This window comes from Antedon bifida, chromosome 10 (genome assembly GCF_963402885.1).
Source record: "Antedon bifida chromosome 10, ecAntBifi1.1, whole genome shotgun sequence".
Classification (NCBI taxonomy): domain Eukaryota; kingdom Metazoa; phylum Echinodermata; class Crinoidea; order Comatulida; family Antedonidae; genus Antedon; species Antedon bifida.
In genome coordinates this window covers 7,405,253-7,430,000 of record NC_136235.1, presented here as the reverse complement: position 1 = coordinate 7,430,000, position 24,748 = coordinate 7,405,253, and the positions used below count along the sequence as shown (strand labels likewise).

Here is a 24,748-nt window from a genome sequence, read left to right as displayed (position 1 = left end):
TTATAGTTATACTTCATTGTACAGTTGGTAACCTTACCGCAATCGCGTCGCAATCGATCGATTATTAAGTTAATTATATAATAGTGTTCGCCTGGTATTGATGTTGTATGTGTCTGTACTAGATGTTTACGTTTTATTTAATCGTATGCGTCTACAAATGTATTTAGATTGCAAGATTATAATAAATGTAGTAGTGGGTAAACTAGTTTCCTTTCTGAATACAGAGAATTTTATCTTTGATTTAAGACCGTCGTACCGATTGTTGAATCTAAATAATAGGAAAGTAGAAGATCCAACTTAAAGGTTGTGCGAAACCATACATACTTCCAAAAGGACGTAAAACTAAAATAGAAAAAAAAACCACACACTATTAGATTATAATAATAAGGGTGTGGGGGACGTGCAGAGGATCCTAGACCCATCAACGACAAGATTTGTGAATGTGTGGCTGATCGGTCGCTTCGATCATCGAAGTTCAGTTCATAGATCCGAAAAACAATGTTATATTAAATTAAGACAACTGGTGGAATTATATGGTAGTTTTATTTTATACCATCATTTATAGAAAATATATACATCGGCACACTCTATGATTCAGAAAGAAAAAAACAAACGCTGGTTTAATTATCAATGATCAAAATTACACAAATTTGAAATATTTTGATAAACAATTGGGAAAAACCAGTATTATTGCACAGTTAATCATTCACGAAAAATAAAAATTGAAATAAACAACATTGAATTTAAGTCAGGATTATGTGTCGGAATCTGTGAGCACCTGTGATTTGGAAAACTTGTCTTTCATTCAACTGGGCCCCGATTATTTGTTGTATTCCCCAGGATGAAGAGTGTAATCATTGAGGATTATTGGTCTCTAAATATACATTGGCATTAATGACTCGCATTGGTATTCATAGTGTAATTTTCCTAATGCTTGGTTCCCACTAGAAGGTAACGCAAGCGAGTTGACCAATGTAGTAAAGCAAGCGAGTTGACCAATGTAGTAACGCAAGCGAGTTGACCAATGTAGTAACGCAAGCGAGTTGACCAATGTAGTAACGCAAGCGAGTTGACCAATGTAGTAACGCAAGCGAGTTGACCAATGTAGTAACGCAAGCGAGTTGACCAATGTAGTAACGCAAGCGAGTTGACCAATGTAGTAACGCAAGCGAGTTGACCAATGTAGTAACGCACGCGAGTTGACCAATGTAGTAACGCAAGCGAGTTGACCAATGTAGTAACGCAAGCGAGTTGACCAATGTAGCAACGCAAGCGAATTGACCAATGTAGTAACGCAAGCGAGTTGACCAATGACATTAGACAGTTCAAATAATCCATTGCTTGTGATTGGTCAAATTAGTGGAAATCAAGTTTAAAAGAAACAACGGAACTGCTCAATTACAAACACTACTGTAGCTAGGCAGTAATTACACTCTTCCTTGAGCTAGGTATTTGTATATACGACTAAAATTGAACAAAACAGCTTTTATTTTGGACTAAAATTACAGTCCTTCCTTCTGGATAATCTGCGTTCATCAGCAAATGATTTCTTTTGCGATGGAGAGACTAAAGGAGAACTCAATAGCTGGCTCAGACCTCTGACAGACAATGGAGTATGTTTATTATTCGGAGTTCCTCTTGGACTTTTATAGCTTTTTGGAGTCTCATGGGAAAGGTGTTCTTCTGTAAAAACTTCATCCCCATCGACGGAAGAAAAGTTACTGATTTCAGAACAGCTCAAGTCAACACCGCAACTGGAGAATGCTGATCTGCCTGAGGATGTTGATGGCATGTTTTGTGTCTTTCTCCTTGAAGGCTTTCTAAAAGGCGAGATATTATTGTGCTGCATTGCTGTACCAGGAATTTGTAATGTATTAACAGGTATTCGTTCTTCTTTGGCTTCTGGTTGGGACTGGTAATGGTCAAATGAACTACCCGCATTTCGAAAATCTGGAGTTTTCTTTCTTGAAATCTTCTGAGGCTTTTCTGAAGAGTTCTCTTCCCGAGAACGCTTTCTTCTTAAGCTATAAGTGGGTGTTAACAATGACTGAGATTTTACTTTTTGTACTTCACTTACATCACAATTTTTTGGAAAATCAATCTCTGAGTCTGAATCTGAATCTAAACCTTCAGCAGATATCAAGGCAACCACATCAAGATTCTTTCTATCTACATCTGTAAATAAATTATCAACAAATGGGATCAAATCTTCCTCATCTTCTGTAGAACTGGAAAAACTACAATGAATATTCTTTGAATTATTCCTGGATATTGGTAATCTTCTTCTCGACTTTGGTGGTGTCTTATGCTTTTCTTGTACTTCATTGGCTTTCCGTTTTGAATTACTTCTAGTTAATCTTGTACTCTTTGAGCTACAGTCTTTAACCTTGCTGGAGGAACCAGTAGATCTTGGTGTAACTCCCTCAAAGGTTGGAGATTGTTTATGCGTTTCTATCCAGACAGAACCTGTGTTGGTGGAAGGTTTAGCCTTACATGATGGAGATGGGGTTTTGTGAGCAATTGGGGATGGTGTGCCTGATCGCACCTTTTTTCTTGGCCAATTATCAAAAGTTTCCAATTTAAATCTTGGTGATACTCCAACTTTCAATTCAGTAGAAGGAGAATCAATTTTATTTAAAATTTCCGATGTATGTGATTCTTTTTTGTTTGCACAAAGTTTATTTGTTTCTTCAGTGTTAATTTCTTGTTTTACCGAATCAGACTGTTTTGCCTTTTCTTCTGAACCATGACTCTGCAATGAATTTCTAGTTTTCCTGGGCGTTCTCAAGGGTGTTCCAATCGGGCTTTTAAATGGAGAAACTTCTGACTTGATATCATTTTGCACGCTTGTCAATAACTCTTTTCGTGATGGACTAAAGGTGAGGCACTTTTTGAATTTGGTTGGGTCTTGTTTATTTGGAGTTAACGTAATTTTTTGTCTTGTGTTATTACTAGGTGAATCCAAGCCTTGTAGAGGAACTTTCCGAATACCTTGTAATTTTTCAGGGCTGAAGATTTCACTTAAAAGAAACTTGGATGGACTTTCTTGAACTATTTCAGAATCTTTAGACTTATTAATATCTTTGAAGTTGGATACATTTTCTGAGAGCCTAGTAATATGAGGTGTAATTTTTGCTTCGTCTCCTCGAATACGAGCACCTAATGTTAAAGCCTTAGCCAAGTTGCGAGAGTCTTTTTTATTTGTCTTTGAATAAAATGACCTGGTGCGTTGTCGAGTGTTTGAAGCCTTAATACGAGGACTTGATCGGACACCTGTAAATAAAAATGACAATAAATGTTTGGAAGCAATTGTTTTGTGAACAATACGAAATTACAGTTTTTCAACACTTGAACATGGGTGAGTCCACAACAGTTAATCTTTGTTTTAAAAGAAAATTATAGATGATGTTGAAAAATACTCAATAATTTTTTATCTAAAAAATTGATTTTCCTATGAAAATGATTCACAGTTATTCAAATCTAACTAGGCTTAGTTATGTTAAAATCTATATTTAAGACCTGCAAAATGTTGATTACATATGAGATTAAATGCTGGGATCTACAGTATTTTCTCTTCATTACCTTTGACTTGCGTTTCTTGCATTGGTTTCACAGGCGATTCTTCTATTACTTGAATGAGTGTGTCTGCTTTGTCTTTCTGTCTTTGTCTGAAAACGTAACATTTTACATAGATGCTACACATTTTACAACCAACATTTAAACATAAATTATTCAAGAAAAGGCAGAGTTTTAGTATAATAATGTTTCTAGAAAACAACAAAGAAGTAAAAAAATGTTTGCTAGGCCTAGGCTAGATGAACCTAGGCTAGGCCTACCTACTACAGTACATACCTAGGTCTAACAAGATTTTGGCCAAATGAAAAAAAGCTATAAATTCCTAAATATTGTCTTTCTGTCACATAATATAATTAACCAATAAAATGGCAAGTATACACTCAGGTGTTATAATAAAAAATAGCTAATGAAATAAAATAGAACCCACCTTGCTCTTTCCATCTTCTCAAGCATAGCAGAGATAACCTGTCTTTTGCCAGGTGTTTCCTTTACTGTCTTTGTTTTCAAGACAGCTCCTGCTCTAGAACAACCTCTTCTTGGGCTTTTCCTAAAGAATGCACACAATAACATTTCAGATTTTTTAAACAAAGTGCGATTCCATAAACAGGATATTGTTTGATAGTAATTTTCATTGCAAGAATTTATTTAAAAAATGTTATTTAGATAATTTTTTATTTCATCTCTGATTTTACATTTTAATGAAGAATCCATCTTGAAAAGAAGCCCATCTTAAAAGAAGCCCACCCAAAGAGTTTGAGGTTTTACGGTATTTTATTATCTTAAAAGACAATCTTTAGCCTATTACAAGATCAACCAAAGAAACCTATGTTAAGAAATAATAATAACAAATGAATGAAATAAATAATAGGGAACCTTTACCAAGTTGTGGTCTGCATAACTGCTACTGATTTTCTGCGAGTAAGGCCAGGTTTATTTTCAACATTGTGTTCTTGACTTTCACCCATAAATAAATTCCTCCGTACTTTCTTTGTTTCATCCACAACTATAAAAACAATTGTTTTGATTGTTCTAGTTAAAAGATGTTATGGCTCCCAAAAACATTAAATATGAAGATTAATAAAATCAAACTTTGAATAGGCCATTTTGCAGTTTTAATTAACTTTATACATAAAACAAATGAAAAAAAAAAAATGTTCACTTATAAAAAGACAAAATAAAGGGTTACATTTAATGAAAAACTCTTGAATAAAAGTTTTTTCAGGTTAATAAGTCCAACTAAAATGGACATTCAGCAAAAAAAAGAAAATAGGCCCTCTTTATCTTTAATAAACAAATACATTATTACTATAAAGTGTAAGAGTTTTCTTTAGAATTTTATGTGTGCGTATAGAAAGTTTTTTGATAAAGTAACTTCTAGACAAACATACCTGGTTTTTTCTTTCTCCTTTCTCTAGATTCCTTTGGTTTACTTTCATTTTTCTTTAAATCAACTGATATTGTCCTTGTAGGTATGTTGGCAATGCTTGGTAAGCGCTTCAGTCCTCTTGGCCTATGGTAGACATTTTCGACAAATAAAACGAGAAAATAAAATAAATGTGATATGCCCATATGGACATATCACTATACCATATTTGGGAACATCACACCTTTTTTTTTTTTTTTTTTTGTAGACAGAATTATAAAGCTCTGTCTACACTATCAAACTTTATGTGACATAAAAATGGGAGTTTGATAGTGTAGACAGAGCTTTAGATAACTTAAAAATTATAATGAAACATAATTGTACCTGTTGGGCACAGAGCCGGTAGTTTCCAGGGAGCTAACAGACCCATACGATGATGACGGTGGAGGTTGGATGCTCATCAGGTCTTCAATAGTTGGAGAACAGAGAACACTGGGAACAGGCTGCATCAATCCTTCATAGATTCCAACCAACATGTATGGCACAGTATCTGTGTAACTAAGAAACAAAATATTACATTCAATATATTATGGCATCCTCTATAGTTTGGACATGCTTTCATAAAACGTCTTTATATTTCATTTTTCCAAGTTGAGTGGTCTGTCAAATCATAAAATCAGACAAATGAAATGACATCTGTTTACACTTACTTTGGTAGCATTTTTTCTTTTAAGAACACCGTCAATTTGTTGTGATCAGCTAAGAATGGGATAGTTTGTAACATTGCAACCATCTAAAAATAAAGAATAATTAAAAAGAAATAAATTATGAGTTGACGGTTTAAATTAGTAATTTCAATGGATCAATTATTAAATGTATTCCACTATAAATTAAATATGTATGTTGTTAAACCTACATTTTTTTTACCTAATTTAAGGTTACACACTACATTTTATGTAAAAATAAATACTACTATATGAACGATATACGAACAATGTTTTTTCGTCTTTAAACGGTTAAAGTGTGAAAAATAAGTCGATTCTAATAATTTTAGGGGGTCGGTATAAATCCCAACATGCATCGTGCACGGATCGATATTTTCATATTGTGATCTGATGAACCCCTTCGACCGACTACGAGAGAACTTTTGACGCGAGCTAATTAGGTAGTGCATTGTTTTTCTCTTTTCATCATAATCTTAGAACGCACATTTAAGACAAGAAATGACCTGGTTTCACGTTTTTAAAGTTATATATATATGCATTATTTTTACAAAATGTCAAAAATTGCAGGTCTAGTGTCTTTAAAGAATAATAAGTATACCTTTCGAAAAGATATAGGATCGTTACCCAGTATGCTAATCTGCCTATTTGGTGTGTGTCTGTAGAAGGCCTAATTCTCAGTTTCAAGTTAAGCCTGATGACGATCATAATTACATTTACATTACCTCATCAACAACATTCTGAAGCGCCTCTGGTAAATCGCTTTCCTTTTCACTATCACTAGACACATTATCTTCATTGCTGGTATTCAATCCTTTATTAATCAAACCATCTCTACTCATCCGGTTGAGGATGTCAGTAGGTGACAGAGCTTCCATTTCAAGCTGCAAGACAACCTGGAGAATAACCTCACAGATTCTCTCTTCTACAGACGCCTGTTTATGTTCATCTTTTTGATACTTTTCTCTTAGTTGTTTGCTGGACAACACTAGGGAATCTTTTATTATTTTCTTTGTTTCTTCGATTGTATCTTTGTTACTTTGATGGACTTTCATGTAATGGTTTGAAATGGATACAATAGTCTGGGCAAACAAACATGGACAGGAATCCTGTAAAGAACAAAACCAAAAGTCTGTATTATTACTATCCTACAGTTTTATTAATCTAACCAATTTGACAGTGTCATCCATCATTGAAATACCTTATTATACCGTTAATCACTCCCACTTAAACACCCCTGGACCAACTTAGAACCAATCGTTACCCTCACAGATTACGTAGTGACATATGTAAATGAACCGAAGCCAATATACTCCCAAGTATATGTTACGACAGCAAAGCGAGTAAAGAGTCTTCCTTACAAAGTACCTCATAACAACATTATATTACATGGTGGAAGACCCAAATTTTACAAGGAAAAGAGCGAGGAAACCAAAATTTACAAGAAAATTAACATAAAGACAATTGAAGCAGAAAATAAAAGCAAGAGACAATTTCTTGAAACAGAACAAGAGACGAAGACGAAGAAAACCAGCCACCAGTCAGATAATTGTTTGATAGGAGAAAACCGAAAATTACACGAAGACAAGCTAAAATTTATATTTTAATCAGACAAGCAGAGTTTTTTTTTTCAATTAAGCAGTTAACTGGATCAAGAGAAGCAGAATTTTTTTTTTCAAGACAGCATTTTAACTGGATCAAGAGAAGCAGAATTTTTTTATTTCGTATAACCGTTTGATGAAGATAAAGAAGATAATCAAGGAAGACACAAGAAGACTCAAGACGGAAAACAGAAGCAAGCGGACAAGAACGTTTCGTTTGGACACTTTCAAGTTTTTTTTAGAACGTTTTTTTTTTTAACATTTACTTTTTTTTAATTTTGAACTTCGAGCATTTGAACATTGATGAACACCTTTCGCGTTTTTTTTTAGTTCGTTGTTTGAAAATTTGAACATTGATGAGCACTTTTAACATTTCTTTAATTCGTTGTTTGAACATTTGAACATTGTTGAACACTTTTTTTGCATTCGTTTTAATTGGATCCGAAGCATTAGGGTAAGTCAAAGCCATTTTGATTTTTTGATTTGTAACCTTGATTGAGGAGTGCGAGTTTACATATATATACACTAAATTGTTTTTGAAATTTTGATTAATAAAATTATAAAGTATGGTTGACGTTGATAACGAAGTAATTGTAAATGAGCCCGCCCATCCTCATCCCGTGCCCCATTTAAGACAAACGGATTTTCTGCCCAAAAGATACGATGGTTCCATCACCGATCACGATCAATGTAGTGCACACTACTTATCATTCACCGATTACCTCGAAGCCCACACTTTAGAAAACCCTGCAAACAATGCCCAACTACTTAATGTCATAAGTATATTCAAACGTAGCCTTCAAGGCCAAGCTAGACTATGGATAGAAGGAAAGCAGTTCGATTCCCTAGAATCCTTAAAAACCCAATTCATTAACAGGTTCAGTAAGAACAAATCAATCTATGCTCACATAAGAGAATACGATACTATTACTTATAATACCGGCGACAACGCCGAAAAACACTTAACCAAAATCAAACAAGCCGCAGACAGAATTGGTTACGCTGACCAGCAGATCAAAAATAAATTTATTTCGACCCTTCCACCAAAATGCAGAGCAGCAGTTGCCATGTCCACCCCAATCGATGCCACTATTGATAATATCGTAAATAGCGCACAAAACTACTTTGACCTTTCCGTCGATGATTCCACACGGGAAGTTTCATTCAACATCAAAAAGGAAACAGATAATAGTCTCGAATCGCTCCAACATGAGATTAATTCTCTTAAGTTAGATATGGCCACAACAAAACGATCTCTTAATGATGATACTCGACGCTCACGTTCCCCCACCCGAAATTATGTCCCAAGACGAAACCGAAGCCCAAGTCCCTACAAACCCCGATTCCAAACCCCAAGATATAATAATAGACAACCTCCCCCAACCTGTTATTACTGCGGGAAGTCAGGCCACATAGCAAGGCACTGCCGACAACAAAACCGCTCATACGGAAATTATCCCCCGCCATACCCATACCAACAGTCAAACAATTATTACCCTAGCCACCAGCAGGATTTTTAAAAAGGGGACTAGATGCCGCCTATAATCTGGCCCCCCATACTAAAAACGACAATTTTAAGGCAAAATACTTAGGGAATTCAGATAAGATTGACTTGTTACTTAAAGATGTATTGTCCCTTTGTCAAATTCCAAAAAAATAAAAAATAAAAGATTTCGAAAAAAAGTGGGTCATTTTGAAGTATCATAATAGTTGTTAACTTTCACCAAAAATTAGTCGAAAAAAAAATCATTTAACTGAAATACAGACGTTTTTTGGTTCAAAAAATAACTTTGACTTCCAGTCAAAGTTTTCGATCAAAACATATCTCATAATGCAACGCGCTTATTTGGCTACTCTGTATGCATAATCATAAAACTTCCTCGCGATCTGTGTGAAAACACCTTCTCAACCGTGACGAGTTGTAAACAATCCTAATTAGCATCATGCATAATGTATAATCATGGTTTGAAATCTTTGTTTACTTTCGCTCACGATAATTTTCCAGAAGAAATGTAATCAGGTTAATTTACCTGTTAATTACGTAAAATTGTTGTTTTTGGCTCGAATTTTCGACTTAAAGTGAATAACTTTAATATTACTTTGATATGGCCAATTTAAATTTAGAATATTCTGACCTTCATTTTTTTGTGTTTCAAGGGACAATACATCTTTAACGACAGAAATTACGTTAAAGGAAATTTACCAGATGGTAGAAATGTTTTAACCTTATTTGACAGTGGTTCAACTAGAACTATAATCTCACAATCTTACGTTAATTCCTCACGTTATTTATCGCGTCTAAAGCCAGTTAAAGTAAACACAACTAAATTTCGATTAGGTAACGGTGACTTCTTATATGCCAACCACTTAGTGCAATTTGAATTATTTATCCAAGGACACAAATTTAAAATTTCAGCATTAATCGTTAAAAATTTGACAGGTATTGACCTGATACTTGGAACCGAAACATTGTCTGAACTCGACGGTACTTTAAATTTTAAAGAAAATACATTTCGCATTAGACCAAAGATTTTTAGCTTTCAGTCCAGTACACAAGATTTTTCTTAAACCCGGTGATACTAAAACAGTTAAATTAAAAGGAAGGGTTCCCGCCTTCGTACGCAATTCCGATGTTGTTCTACATGCAACTAACCATATTTCTAAACTTTGTCCATCGGATATGTTAGTAAAATTACATAGAGGAGAAACCAACATTGATATCACTAACAACACAAACAGAAACGTATCTCTTAATACACATCATTTGAACATTGTTGAACACTTTTTTTGCATTCGTTTTAATTGGATCCGAAGCATTGGGGTAAGTCAAAGCCATTTTGATTTTTTGATTTGTAACCTTGATTGAGGAGCAATTCCGATGTTGTTCTACATGCAACTAACCATATTTCTAAACTTTGTCCATCGGATATGTTAGTAAAATTACATAGAGGAGAAACCAACATTGATATCACTAACAACACAAACAGAAACGTATCTCTTAATACACATCATTTGAACATTGTTGAACACTTTTTTTGCATTCGTTTTAATTGGATCCGAAGCATTGGGGTAAGTCAAAGCCATTTTGATTTTTTGATTTGTAACCTTGATTGAGGAGTGCGAGTTTACATATATATACACTAAATTGTTTTTGAAATTTTGATTAATAAAATTATAAAGTATGGTTGACGTTGATAACGAAGTAATTGTAAATGAGCCCGCCCATCCTCATCCCGTGCCCCATTTAAGACAAACGGATTTTCTGCCCAAAAGATACGATGGTTCCATCACCGATCACGATCAATGTAGTGCACACTACTTATCATTCACCGATTACCTCGAAGCCCACACTTTAGAAATATAATAATAGACAACCTCCCCAACCTGTTATTACTGCGGGAAGTCAGGCCACATAGCAAGGCACTGCCGACAACAAAACCGCTCATACGGAAATTATCCCCCGCCATACCCATACCAACAGTCAAACAATTATTACCCTAGCCACCAGCAGGATTTTTAAAAAGGGGACTAGATGCCGCCTATAATCTGGCCCCCCATACTAAAAACGACAATTTTAAGGCAAAATACTTAGGGAATTCAGATAAGATTGACTTGTTACTTAACGACAGAAATTACGTTAAAGGAAATTTACCAGATGGTAGAAATGTTTTAACCTTATTTGACAGTGGTTCAACTAGAACTATAATCTCACAATCTTACGTTAATTCCTCACGTTATTTATCGCGTCTAAAGCCAGTTAAAGTAAACACAACTAAATTTCGATTAGGTAACGGTGACTTCTTATATGCCAACCACTTAGTGCAATTTGAATTATTTATCCAAGGACACAAATTTAAAATTTCAGCATTAATCGTTAAAAATTTTACAGGTATTGACCTGATACTTGGAACCGAAACATTGTCTGAACTCGACGGTACTTTAAATTTTAAAGAAAATACATTTCGCATTAGACCAAAGATTTTTAGCTTTCGTCCAGTACACAAGATTTTTCTTAAACCCGGTGATACTAAAACAGTTAAATTAAAAGGAAGGGTTCCCGCCTTCGTACGCAATTCCGATGTTGTTCTACATGCAACTAACCATATTTCTAAACTTTGTCCATCGGATATGTTAGTAAAATTACATAGAGGAGAAACCAACATTGATATCACTAACAACACAAACAGAAACGTATCTCTTAATACACATCAACCTATCGCGAGCCTTCATTTAACCAACCTTGTAACAGTTACTAACGACCTACCAATTGATAGAATAAGGTTAACCAATGACAACGCAAACAAGTACCCACACTTAGAACGTACAGACCCATTGCTATCTTTAACCGAGGAAGAAATAATCAGAAAACAAGTTGATTTAAAAGACAGCGTTTTAACACATAGAGAAAAAGAAGATCTATATAAAACATTACAACAAAACAGAAACGCATTTTCACTATATGGTGAACTATCTAGCTGCCCAAACTTCAAAGCTGACATACACCTCTCTAATGATGAACCATTTTTTATTCGACCATACTTCGCGACAGACAAAGACAAACATGTTATTGAGGCCGAATTGAACAAATTAGTCAAACTAGGAATCTTAGCAGTAGGACACCAATCGTATACTTCCCCTGTCCTTCTTGTTTCAAAGAAAAATTCGAAAGATAAAAGAGTTGTCACAGACTTCCGCTATCTAAATTCCAGGATAAAACGTATTAATCACCCATTCCCCTTATTAGCCGAAACTTTGAAAACAATAGGTAACGCTAATGCACAGATTCTTAGCGTAATTGACTTGAAATCAGCGTTTCACTGTGTACCATTAGCCGACCATGCCCAACAATATACGGGTATAGCTTCATATCACGGTGGAAAGCATTATTACTATAAGAGATTAGCACAAGGATTAAACGTTTCGCCAGGTATATTTCAAGCAAAGATTGACGAAATTTTAAATGAAATCCCAAATTGTAGAGAATTCTGTATCGCCCATCATGATGATATTATTTTATTTAGCCAAGACAAATTTGCTCATAAGCAGCACCTTGTTTCCGTTTTACAAGCCCTACAATCAAATGGTTTTAGAATTTGTCCAAAGAAATGTAAGTTATTTAAGAATAAAGTGCAATATATGGGACACATCATCCTGATTAATTCTTCAGGACACGCATGTATCACACCATTAGGCGACAGGTGTGCAGCTATCCGAAATTTGCCAGTCCCACGAACCCATAAAGAAACTAAACGATTTATTGGTGCAGTAAATTATGTATCCCATTTTTTCCCTCAAATACAATCAATTTTACGTCCGTTACATACACTCGCAAGTAAACGCCGAAAATTTGTTTGGTCTACTGAACACCAGAAAGCATTTGACGAAATTAAACAATTAATGGTTAAACCACCTACTCTTCAAATGCCTAGAAAAGAAGGTAGATTTACGCTATATAGCGACACTTCAAGAACCGCAACAGGTTCATATTTAACACAAACAGTAAACGGCAAAGAACACATAATAGGTTATTATTCCAAAATCTTACCACAAGCCTGTCAACGATATAGCGTCACAGAATTAGAGTTATTCGGACTTTACATTAATGTTTCAGCATTTCGACACTTACTAAAGGGTTGCGAATTTGATGCATTCGTAGACCACTCAGCAATTGTACAAATTTGGAATTCAAAAGATCAGCCATGTACACCCCGTTTACAGAAACTAATACTACGATTATCCGGATACATTTTCCAAATTGGTTATAAGAAAGGAACTGAATTAGTTTTAGCAGATTTTCTCTCCCGAGCCCCTCGTGACGACGATTCCGAAATTGATCAAGTTGTACCCATTGCATTTAATATTACAGAGACTGAATCTCTTAACCCGACTACAAACACATCTACTAGTAGCAGACCATTAACAAGGTCTTACGCTAAGAAAATGGGAATAAATATACCTGACCTACATAAATCCAAACCAGTACAAACGCCTGTCATTAATCAAAATCCAGTGACAACAAACACGCGACCTACACCTCAACCTACCGCTACACCACAGATAATCACGAGACAACAAACAAACGCAAATCGATCACCACCTATCGTAACGCCACCCTCAATACGTAATGTAAACATTCGACAACCTCCAGAGGAAAGACTAGTAGACAAAAATAATAATAAGCAAAGCAAAGATACTACACATCGAAATGTACCAGTTGAATTGTATACATCGCCCAAACCACTAGTACCCAACATAACTGAATTTAAATCAGCACACATCCCAAAACAACAAGACTTAGATAGATTAATGGATGTTATTCAAAGAAAGATAATTAGAGATTATAACCTCCCAGTAGATGTTAAACAATTACGTGTTGAACAAGAAACTTCACCATTTTTTAAGCCAGTTTACGATTATTTAGCTCATGATATCCTTCCAGCTGATAAGAAAGCAGCTCGTGCAGTTCAGAATAAGTCAGAGCAGTACATATTGTGCAACGGTTTACTATTCCGTTTATTTTTCCAAGATAAAGGTGGAGAATTTGTATTGCAATTAGCCGTTCCTGAAAACTTAGCCGAGACTATTATTTCTCAATATCACGACAATTTGTTAAGTAGCCACCAAGGTACGATGCGTACTTACCTCACTATTAGGAAATTATTTTACATGCCCCTTATGTTCGAGAAAGTCAACAATTATACTCAAGCGTGTCTCAGATGTCAACAATTTCGTCCCAAAACCGATAAATTACGTCCTTTACACGATCGAGTACCAGCAACTTACCGTCCCTTTCATACACTCAGTCTAGATTTTAAGAGTATGCCAACATCACCTTCAGGTTTTAAACATATTATGGTAGTATGTGATGAAATTACTAGATTTTTGATTTGTGTACCTTTGAAATCCATTGATGCCGAAACAATTTGTGAAGCACTAATTCAAAAGGTAATCAGTATTTTTGGACCCCCATCTCGTCTTATTTCAGATGCAGCAACCTCCCTTACAGGAAAATTATTAACACTCTTATGTAACACCCTTAACATTGATAGGAAAATCATCAGCGTCCATAATCACGGTAGTTTACAAGTTGAACGTCATATCCGCACCGTATCGGACCTGTTAAAGGTCAACCTTAACCAATTCGGAACAGATTGGGTTAGATTTGTATCAACAACATGTTATGCTTATAATTCTTTCTCATCCCCACATCTAGGAAACCACTCCCCTTACGAATTAGTTTTTGGCCGCCAACCTCCAAGTTTGACCTCATTAGCATTTAACCCCGTTTCAGGATTGTCTCATTCCTATGAAGAATACTTTGAACACCTCAAGAAGAAATTTCAAAACATTTCACAGACAATGCTACAATTACAGCGAACACAACAAAACGTCCAAAACTCGAAAATTTCCCAACGCTTACAAAAAAGTCCAATTTACTCAGTAGGACAACTCGTATATTTATACAAGCCAACATCATCATCGCTAACGGCAAATTCAAAGACAATCGCCGCAGAATGGGTCGGACCATTAGTAATTCATGAAGTACTAGACAGAACACACTACATCCTAGCAACGATTAAAGGAGAAATACTTCGCGACGTATTCAATTATAACAGACTGAAACCTTGCTTTATGAGAACGCCTAAAGAACGCAAAAATTTTACACATCTCCAAAAACTTAAACAATTGTTGAATGAACCCACTGAAAATAATGAGAAAATTCAGAATACCATTAATGTAGTAAATGACGAAACCAATATTGAATTTGTCGATGAACATGATAGGACACCCACCCAATTGCAATCCGATACCTTTACACATCCAACTAAAGTAGAACCCCTTGACTTGCAACCTTACATTGACTGTGTAGAGAATAACATGGGATTAGCAGCCCCATTCCAAATGAAAGAAGAACAAATTAAGGAACAAACTAATCTAATTATGACAGCACCTAATGATTCAAATATGACATTAAACCGAGGTAGATTTAAAGCAGGACATTTCCAAGTTTTAGTTTCTTATTCTAAACCGACTTCAGCCAAACGCAACACTGATAAAACAAAACACGAATCTAATGTTCGAAAATTTTGGTGGAATATCGACAGATATAACGATACAGATAAATTGATTAAAGAGATTATTAATGATAAACAGATACCGATTAGTGGATCACCAAAACGATTCATAAAACGTTTGTATAACGCAACAAGTTACTGATTTAATTTTTTTGCAAGAATTTTTTTTAATTACGACATTTGCTAAATTAATGATAGCATAGTCTACGTATTTGATTTGATTTGTTTAGTAACGATGTGATTTCAGTTAAAAGGAGGATTGAATTTACGATTAAGTATTGATCTTGTAACGAGTTTGATAATGATTAATTTTGAATTTTGATGATCGATATATTGAGATATTGAAAAGAACGACAATCATTTTGTTTAACCTTTGAGTCGTTAATCTCAAGCATTATTTAATTAATTGATATAAGAACAGGAGATTTTCTTAGTACTTTTAATTGTATTTTTACATTAAGTACAAAAGTCGAATTTGTCGACCGATTGAAATCGTAATCACCTGTGAATATAAATGCTTAAATCGATAAAGTTGTGATAATAACGATATATTGTGGATAAGTTTGTGTCAACTGGACACACATTTGTTTATTTTAAAGTTTTAAGTGATTAAGTTTGATATTTTGATTTTAGGCTAATCAGCCAGTTTCTTGAGTTTTATGTTTTAATTTGATTGATTTATGTTCGAAGGCAATTAGAATGCGATAAGTTGTCGCACGATTTGATGTATGTTCAATGTAACATACCATTTTTAAGTTTTGTATTTTTATTTTGACCGATTTTTGTTTGATTTACGCGAATACCGTTATTATAGATTGGAGTGCATAATTAACAAGAGTTGCCTTCTTGGCCGATGTTCTTTAGGGAAACCCAACCGTTGTGATGTCTTTATTTCGGTAATCCGAGTGTAGCATGCCTCCAAAGCAATGGACCCACAATTATGTCGATCTTGAAGAACACTTGTTTTTTATACATTTTTTTTCCAAATTTTTTTATAAATTCCGGAAATTTTATACCAAATTCATTTTTTTAAGAGAGAGAAGAGAGAGAGAGTGAAAGTGATAAGGTTACACTTCAGAGTCAATGGTTTTGGCTAACTCAATTTTTGCTTATATGTATAATCATGTTTTTTTTCTTTTATATAACTTTAATTTTGCATGCCACTATTATAACCATTTTTATATTTTAAATAGATTAGAAAAAAAAAAAGGGAAACAGAGGGATGTAATGTAATGATATACTTTTATAATTTCTATCAACCTTTGTATTTGTATTTGAGTTCACAAATTTGACCCAGAAAGAAAGATTTGACAGTGTCATCCATCATTGAAATACCTTATTATACCGTTAATCACTCCCACTTAAACACCCCTGGACCAACTTAGAACCAATCGTTACCCTCACAGATTACGTAGTGACATATGTAAATGAACCGAAGCCAATATACTCCCAAGTATATGTTACGACAGCAAAGCGAGTAAAGAGTCTTCCTTACAAAGTACCTCATAACAACATTATATTACAATACAGTAGCAACAAGTCAATATAAATCAATGATCGCACATTACAGAATGGTTTTCGTACATCCAAAAGCTCTGTTTACACTATCAAACTAGTTTGTTGAAGATCATCTTGGCCTAATAACCCTGTATGAAAATACGAGGGTGTAGCCAGGAAGACTTCTTCCATATAAATACATGAGGACATCAGCTTAAACTTTTCAAACCTACAGTTCAGTCCCTTGTGAAATGAGATTCACTTTTTCACAACGGGTAACCACATATTGGAAGAGTTTGCCAACGTGATCGATCACGTATACACATCATTGCTACGAAAAAGTATGACGTCACCTAGAAACGACAACAGATTTCCAGGAAGTAGCAGTGGACCGGATCACTTGTGATCAAGCCATCAGCCAAGATGGCGAAAGCTAAAGAATGTGAGTAAATTCTTTACTGGATTTGTCAAACAAAATGATATATATTATTATACAATGTAACCATTTGATAGAACAATTGAATAGAACTTTTACGGTGCAAAAGAACAATCAGATATTAAAAATAAACTTAAAGAATTCATTATAATCCTGATACTGTCATCATTCAATTTCATATCCCTACTAACCTGTTGTAGCTGCTTTTCATAGCTGTCCTTCAAGTGTTTTACAAGATCATCTGAACTGGTAAACTCAGCTAATTCTAAGAAGAATAAGAAAAACAAACTGACTATAGTGATTTTCTGAGCTTAATCACTGGTTTCACAAAAAAAGACACAAACTACTGTATAGGCATAGTTTACAATTAGCAAATTTTAGCCAGGACAGATACAGATCCTATGGGACAAGCTACAGGGTTTTCTAGACCCGCTATATATGTTTTACAAATATTTAAAGTATTTTGAAATAATACTAAAGCAATGAGTGATCGTGTGAGGATGACCTTTTGACCTAAAAACTCTGGAGTTTGATGTTGGTACCTTTCACACCAAAACACCGGGGTGTCCCCGCAGTTCGCTCTCTGGAAAATGTTCAGCTGTTCAACCCCGCAGTTTTAAACTCTGGAGTTGCTTGATTTTACCTTTCACAACAAAACATTGGGGCGTCAACTCCGGAGTGTCTCTGTAGTTTTGCTTTTGGTGTGAAAGGGGTAATATTGTGGAAGTTTGTTCCTTACAAATAGGCTCAAAACTAAATTCACTAACCACTTAAATTAACAGCAGGTTTGTCTTTTCGGCTGTTTTTCTCTTTCCTTTCTTCTTCTTCTTTGTTTTCTAATTCATTACTTTTATTTTTCTGCATTTTTTTACTATTTTCTAGTATTTTGTCTGTCCTGCTGGTGTTTATTCCTCCAAAACTCTTTGCTCTAATAAATGTCTTTTTCTTATTTTGTATCTGATCTGTAAAAACCAGAAAATTAGGTTAATTAAACTTAGCAAGATAAACTATCTCGTCATGCAGTGTAGTCAAGAAAATGTAATGTATCTCACCATGACGACATACAATGGTTACTATGTCGACATAATATTCATATTTATGTCGACTTGACAAATTATCTTGACAAGTCACCAAGTGGATGGCGCTTAGATGCTTTGGTAGTTTTACATTTACACTATAAATGGTTTGTTACAAAAAAGACCTCAACTCAACCAAATATGTATGTGAAGAAATAGGCATATGCAATTTTTACTTACAAAATAGAATTTAAAGTACTGTACTTATAATATTACTACTGTAGTTACTGCACTATAATGCGTTGTGCAAATTGGAATTTTTGTTCACCACAAACATAAAATTAACTTATAAATCCAATTTACTTACTAGATACAACATTCTTTGTTTTTTCCTGAGGGTTATTAAATGAAGCAGGAAGTGTGCTTTTACCCAGAACAGCAGGGTCTTTGCAGTAAGAATCTCTCAGGTTCATCATTACATCACTAAGTCCTGTTGCCATGCCATTACTGTTGTCTCCTTGAATGCTATAGTAATAAATAAATAAACAACTAATGCATTAATTACTTGAATTATAACACTTTCAGAGTCTTAACAATTTTTTACAACCTTAGTGTACGTTTAGTTCACAAACAATGTCTAAATTGGCCATGCTTACTTGACTGCAAGGCCGAAAACATGTAACATTTGGACAGTCAGACTCAGTCATATACTTTATTATCAATTAGTTATTTGTTAACAGTACCTTGTAAGTTGAGTAATATACTGCGAGTTGACACCAGAAGAAGGGGCAGACTTGTACCATGACTCCAACATGTAGGGCCGAAATGACCTGACATCTAACTGCTGTACACCAACTAAAGAGTCTGTTGTTTTCTCTAATATAAACATAAAATGGTAAGTAAATACATGTGCAACAATCAAGAATTCAATGCAAAATACAAGAAATTTAGAGTAATAAACTAATTTGAGGTATAAATTTGGAGTACACAAAGTGAAAATGTAGCTCGGTAGAAAACATACTTGTCTACGTATACCACATTCTGGGTTCAAATCTTGCCCAAGCAGTACAAGACAATACTTAATTTTAGAATAAATTTGTTTTCTATCAATTTGTCAAAATTGAATGAAGCTACTCTGTATCAGTAATTTCAAGTTTTGTATAGGCATGGTCTACTGTGGGTGTAAATTAGTCTTTTTCTATCGGTAGTGTCATTGTTTTATGGTCAACTTTTCCCGATAGAAAATTTTACAATATACCCTACAGTAGGCGCCAATTCAACTGCGATGATAGAAAGTTATGAAACATCACATGGTTGACTGTTTCGATAGCAACCTCCAAATTCAAATAATTTGTTCATAAATAAAATATATTTTAACAAAAACAATTATTACCAGTTGTTTGACTGGTCTTCACATTCTCCTCCATTGTTACACTACTTTCTACTAAGTGTGAAAGTGGATTATCCTGTGAGCTAGTCTTTGTGAACGTAATACCTGTACCAAGAATAGCTTGCTTGTTGAGGGCGTTTTCTGGCCTGATAAGCCTTAGTGATGCCGACGATACTGTGAATGGTTCTAGTATACCTACGATACCAGATATCCATTCTGAGTGACGGACATCTACAACCTACAAGGAAAGTAAAAATTATGTAGATTGTTTTCATCATTGTTATCAAATTGATTTATAGATGAAAATGAAGTATGTACAGTACATGTCAATATAAGAAGCATCTCAGTTGATAAACATTTAAATATTTGTCAGTCTAGAATACAGTTTATACTTTAGTATACAAATATTATACTATTGTACTTCATGTGACCCATAATCGTCCAATCAAATGACAGGAATTGATTTAGGCGTTATATAATAACCTTTAATAAACTATACTTACCAGCACTTTTTTATTTGTTGCCAACTGCTTCATTAGAGCTGAGAATCTACTTGATAGTTGGACTTCATCTCCTTCATTCGTCGCTGGAATAGAATCTATCCCTAAACATGAATAGACGGATTTTGAACGTAGAAAACGTAATGGTATTCGATTCCGTACTAGTAATCCTTGGATATTTAAAACAATTCCATCTTTTAATCCTATAAAAGATTCTTCTTTGTTTGATGTTCTAACTAGTCCACTTCTAGTTTCTCTGGGACTGTTTTGTTCACTAGAGAAAAAAAATTAACAAACTATACTATCATCATCCTTTGTGAAGTATCATTGTCATTTTAATTGGGTAATTCCCCATCATGTGCCATTCAGTAATTGTAGTTCTATTGCATTTGACAGTTCTATTTAATGGTTCTATTGCATGGCAGAATATTCAAACTATTGTTTGAATGTTGTGCCAGGCAAGGCTGGTGACTGTTGCGCATTTGAGAATCAAAATGGAGTTGCACAAAATTGAAAATCTCCCTTTTTAATGGTGTAGCATACAATATTATAGATCCAAGCAGCGGATTAATTGGATAAATTTTATTATTACTAATAAAATTATTTAATAAATAATTAATTAATATTTATTATTATTGCAATTGTTAAATATTTAGCTTTGATTAACAATACTGTCAATCATATCTAAATAAATAATACATTTTAATCTTGACACAATACCTTGAAAACTGATTTGCTGCCAATGGTGTGATCTTTAAACAGCACAGAACATCACAACCTGAAAAAGATTAAATGTCTTAAGCTTAGTACAGGTATTTGATACTATAGAAGTAAATAATAATTTTATAATTTTATTAATTTTGAAGTAAAATGATCAATAAATGTTGAATCATGGATAATTATAGGTCCATGACATGTGGAATAATCTTTCTTTTATTTGTATTTTTATCTTAATTGTTTAGTTCAACAAAACAGGCTAAATTGTCTCAAGATACTACTGTGCATGGACATGATTCACAATATTCTGCAAAAACACTTGAATATCTCAACTATTATAACGTGTTGGATTCACAAACTGTAGGCCTACAGGTAATGTTTGTAATGTAAAAGAATAGTTTATAGTACAATAAACAAATTAATTATATTATTCCATGACCTTTACCTTTAGTTAAAAACAATTTTGCATTAATCAGAGATTCTTGACTAATGCTACGCTTCAACAAATTTGCCTTACAACATGTATAATCCATTATAGATGATACAATCATACAATTAGACACTGTGTTCAAGTGTTCAAATCTTTTTACATCATTGCTTTTCGGTGTTTCTGTTGATTGTTTGTCCTTTGATGGGTTTAGGATACTTCTGATAGATGAGGTGACCTTTGAACCTGTGCTTAAGATGGCATTCAGGGGGATGAGGTGACCGTTGATAGCCGACATCATTCCTTGTACGATTTCAAAAACCTTTTTGTTCCATTTGCACTAAAATTAATCAAAAATCATTAGCATATTAATTATACAGTACCTTTAAAGTGCTTTACATGGACCTGATCACTAGAATGTGTGTGTCTTCCACATTCACGTCTGCCTAGCACAATTAATTACCGTACATCCTTGATTGTTTATCTTTTTTTTTTTTTTACCGCAAAATTGGTTATTAATTTATAATATTTAAATTGCAATTATTTTGTTTGAAGAAGCACATTTTTAATAATAATATAAACAAAATGGGAAAGTGGATTTAAAAGAAATGCGGTCGGCTTCTATAATACATTTTAAATTGATAACAATAATTAAACAAACCATTTTATAATTTGTGCTGATGACTCTGGTATCAAACCAGACTAACTTGACGTGATGCTTCTCAAGGAAATCTGTTCGCACATCTTCATGAACAACCACATCCAATAGATCATTAGTATTTATTTCGTTGGATCTCATTTTCACAAACTCTTTTAAGTCTTCGATATTCCAAGGGCAAGCCATGAATAAAAAAGTTAAATTGGTTTTTTCTATCATCGTAAAGCTTGAATTATTAGAATCTTTTTCTGACCGGCTACGACTACTGCGGGACGGCGACATAATATCCGGTGCCTGCCATTGGAAGTCCTGGGCAACTTCACATAGAGCAACTGCTAGATGATCTGCCGGTGCATAATCTTGGCTCCAAATCTTTAAACCTGGAGTGTTGTGTTGATGTTTTTTAGACGTTTGAATTTGATCATTATTAGAAGAACTTTCATTTTGTTTATTAATAATATTAAAGTCCTTAAATTTGTTTCTTAACTCATCTTCAAACTTCTCAAAGTTAGTTAAATTAAAATCATGAAAGTCTCTGAGACGGTATCCTGAGCAAGGCTTCAGAGAGTCAAAGAATTTATAGCCCCAACGAATCGACTTCACCTGCCCTCCACTTGTTCCTGTCAACCCTCCTCCTTCGAGGCTAACGAGACTTTGTAAAATTTTAAGCGCAGACAAACTTAACGTTTTGCTCAAGTCAATTGGCTTATTATCGGGTACAAAGTTATTATCTTTGTTGTTATAGGTACGGGTATCAATGAGAAATACAACCTGAAGATGCTCCCCATCATTTCCAGGCATGTTTTTCAACTTGTATGTATCATAACAGGAACTTTAAATCAAAAAGACCACCTTCGCCATTGAACTCTTCCCGTCATGCATCATTCATAAACTGTTTGTTGTGTACTGTATGTCTCTCTCTCCTCCTCTGTTACAACGCGAGAAACAAAATTGATGGCGCTGTTCTAAATTCGACCTAAGCGGTTTAGAACTCTCTAAATTGTGCGACGGCCAGTAAAATAAAAATAATAAAATCGATAGCAAAATCTTTTAAACAAAATTAATGTCACATTCTAGAAGTGTAATTCTTTTCAATGTTCCACAGAACAAATTATCATTTTCCTCTGCCATTTATTACTGTATTATCAATATACTATACAAAATAGACTATGCCTACAGTACACAGATTAATGGCCTACATTTCGTACACAAATCGCATTACAGTCTGTTATTCAATATACAACCAGTTTATTATTAATTGGTTTATTCTTAATTGATTATTCATAGAGTAGTCAATTTTTAATGCTATCACTTATAAAAGAACAAATATTAATAGTATTTGTTATTTACCATCTCAATAGTAAAACTATATCGACAAACCATTAAAATATATTAGTATAATAAATAAATAATAGTGCCCATGATCTGATGGGTCTAACATCATTATTCATGTTTTTTTCTTCTTGTCTGACCAATATATACATGGGATTAAATCAGAGCACATTTTGATCTTGCAACCAATGCAACAAAATGTATTAATGTGCACGTGATTTTTTACGCTTTACCAACAAAGAAACATTGATTTGTATTGATTCAGAGACGATTCGGCCCTGAGACTATTCGGCCCACTTTTAGTGGGACGTTTCGGCCCACTTTTGGGCCGAAACATCCCACTTTGTGGGCCGAAACGACTCACTTTAGATAAAATTCATATTAATTTTTTTTGGTATTTATCAAGTTTTTAAAGGTGTTTAACAATCCGCATTTTATTGATATTGACAATATTGATATAATATATAAAATAAATTACTAAAAAAACGTAATTTTATATTCAATTTTATTCGATTTTTTGCGTAATATGTTTGCTGTAGAGTCGCGTTGCACGCGACTAAAAATACAATACAACTAAAAGTGATAAAATACAGTAATTCGGAAAGCATCATAACATACTTTAGTAGATTGATATCCTATTTGAAATAATTAGACCATAAAGGAGAACAATAATAATGTATTTGCTTGAAAATTGTTTGTATTTATATTGTCTTGTAGTCTTGTGTTGAAACCGAATAAAATCAAAACAAATCTGTCGCAAGTATAGACACGCCTGAAAGTTCTAAAACGTGTTGATAACACAACTTTTGACTTTTTGTCACCTCAGAGGTTTTAAACTCTGACAAGACATTTTAAAGATTTAAAAATCTTTAAAAATGTCTTGGCTTAAAAGATTGTAAAACAATGAGGATTCAAAGTGGAAAAGTCAGCCAAACATAGAATAGGTCGAAAAAGATATTATTGAAAACATATCACATATTGATAGGAAAAGTAATATTTTTAAAAGCAAAAGCATTTCTATAAATCAATACTATGTTCTAGTCAAACTTAATTGTTGTACGATTAAACGTCCATTATGTTATGATGATACATCAACAAATTTGATATAACAAAATGATCTTATATATACAATAATTTTTATTTTTTAGAAACTGGATAAAGTCAGGTGCTCGAAATATTAAGGATATGCATTGAAAAACACTACATGTTCGATGGTTGAACATTAGTAGTAAACATATATTTTCATTTTTGATTAAGGAAAAATGTCTAGAACCATCCCGGAAGAGTAAAACAAAGTGGTAAACATATTTTAACATATAGAACGATTGGTCCCTAAGACGGAGTTTTGTCTTAATTAGTAAAAAGAAAAATATTTTTGCACATATGACGTTGTTCATATTTCAGAATTTCAAAGATTCAACAACTAAGATGATGCGCA

At 33.9% G+C, this 24,748-nt stretch overlaps 1 protein-coding gene across 1 annotated transcript; it reads right to left on the bottom strand.

Moving 5' to 3' along the window:
* Nucleotides 1-524: 524 nt before the first annotated feature.
* Nucleotides 525-22,834, bottom strand: LOC144853785 (treslin-like). Its single transcript, XM_078711616.1, has 18 exons — nucleotides 21,982-22,834; nucleotides 21,339-21,660; nucleotides 20,897-20,954; nucleotides 20,180-20,450; nucleotides 19,680-19,914; nucleotides 19,030-19,162; nucleotides 18,654-18,811; nucleotides 18,038-18,232; nucleotides 17,462-17,535; nucleotides 6,387-6,770; nucleotides 5,650-5,732; nucleotides 5,324-5,497; nucleotides 4,965-5,086; nucleotides 4,456-4,579; nucleotides 4,004-4,123; nucleotides 3,583-3,668; nucleotides 1,283-3,273; nucleotides 525-944 (listed from the first exon to the last, which is right to left on the bottom strand). Exons 1-17 carry the CDS (start codon nucleotides 22,777-22,779, stop codon nucleotides 1,487-1,489), a joined length of 5,124 nt encoding a protein of 1,707 aa, XP_078567742.1. The 5' UTR covers nucleotides 22,780-22,834; the 3' UTR covers nucleotides 525-944; nucleotides 1,283-1,486.
* Between the last annotated feature and the right edge of the window lie 1,914 nt (nucleotides 22,835-24,748).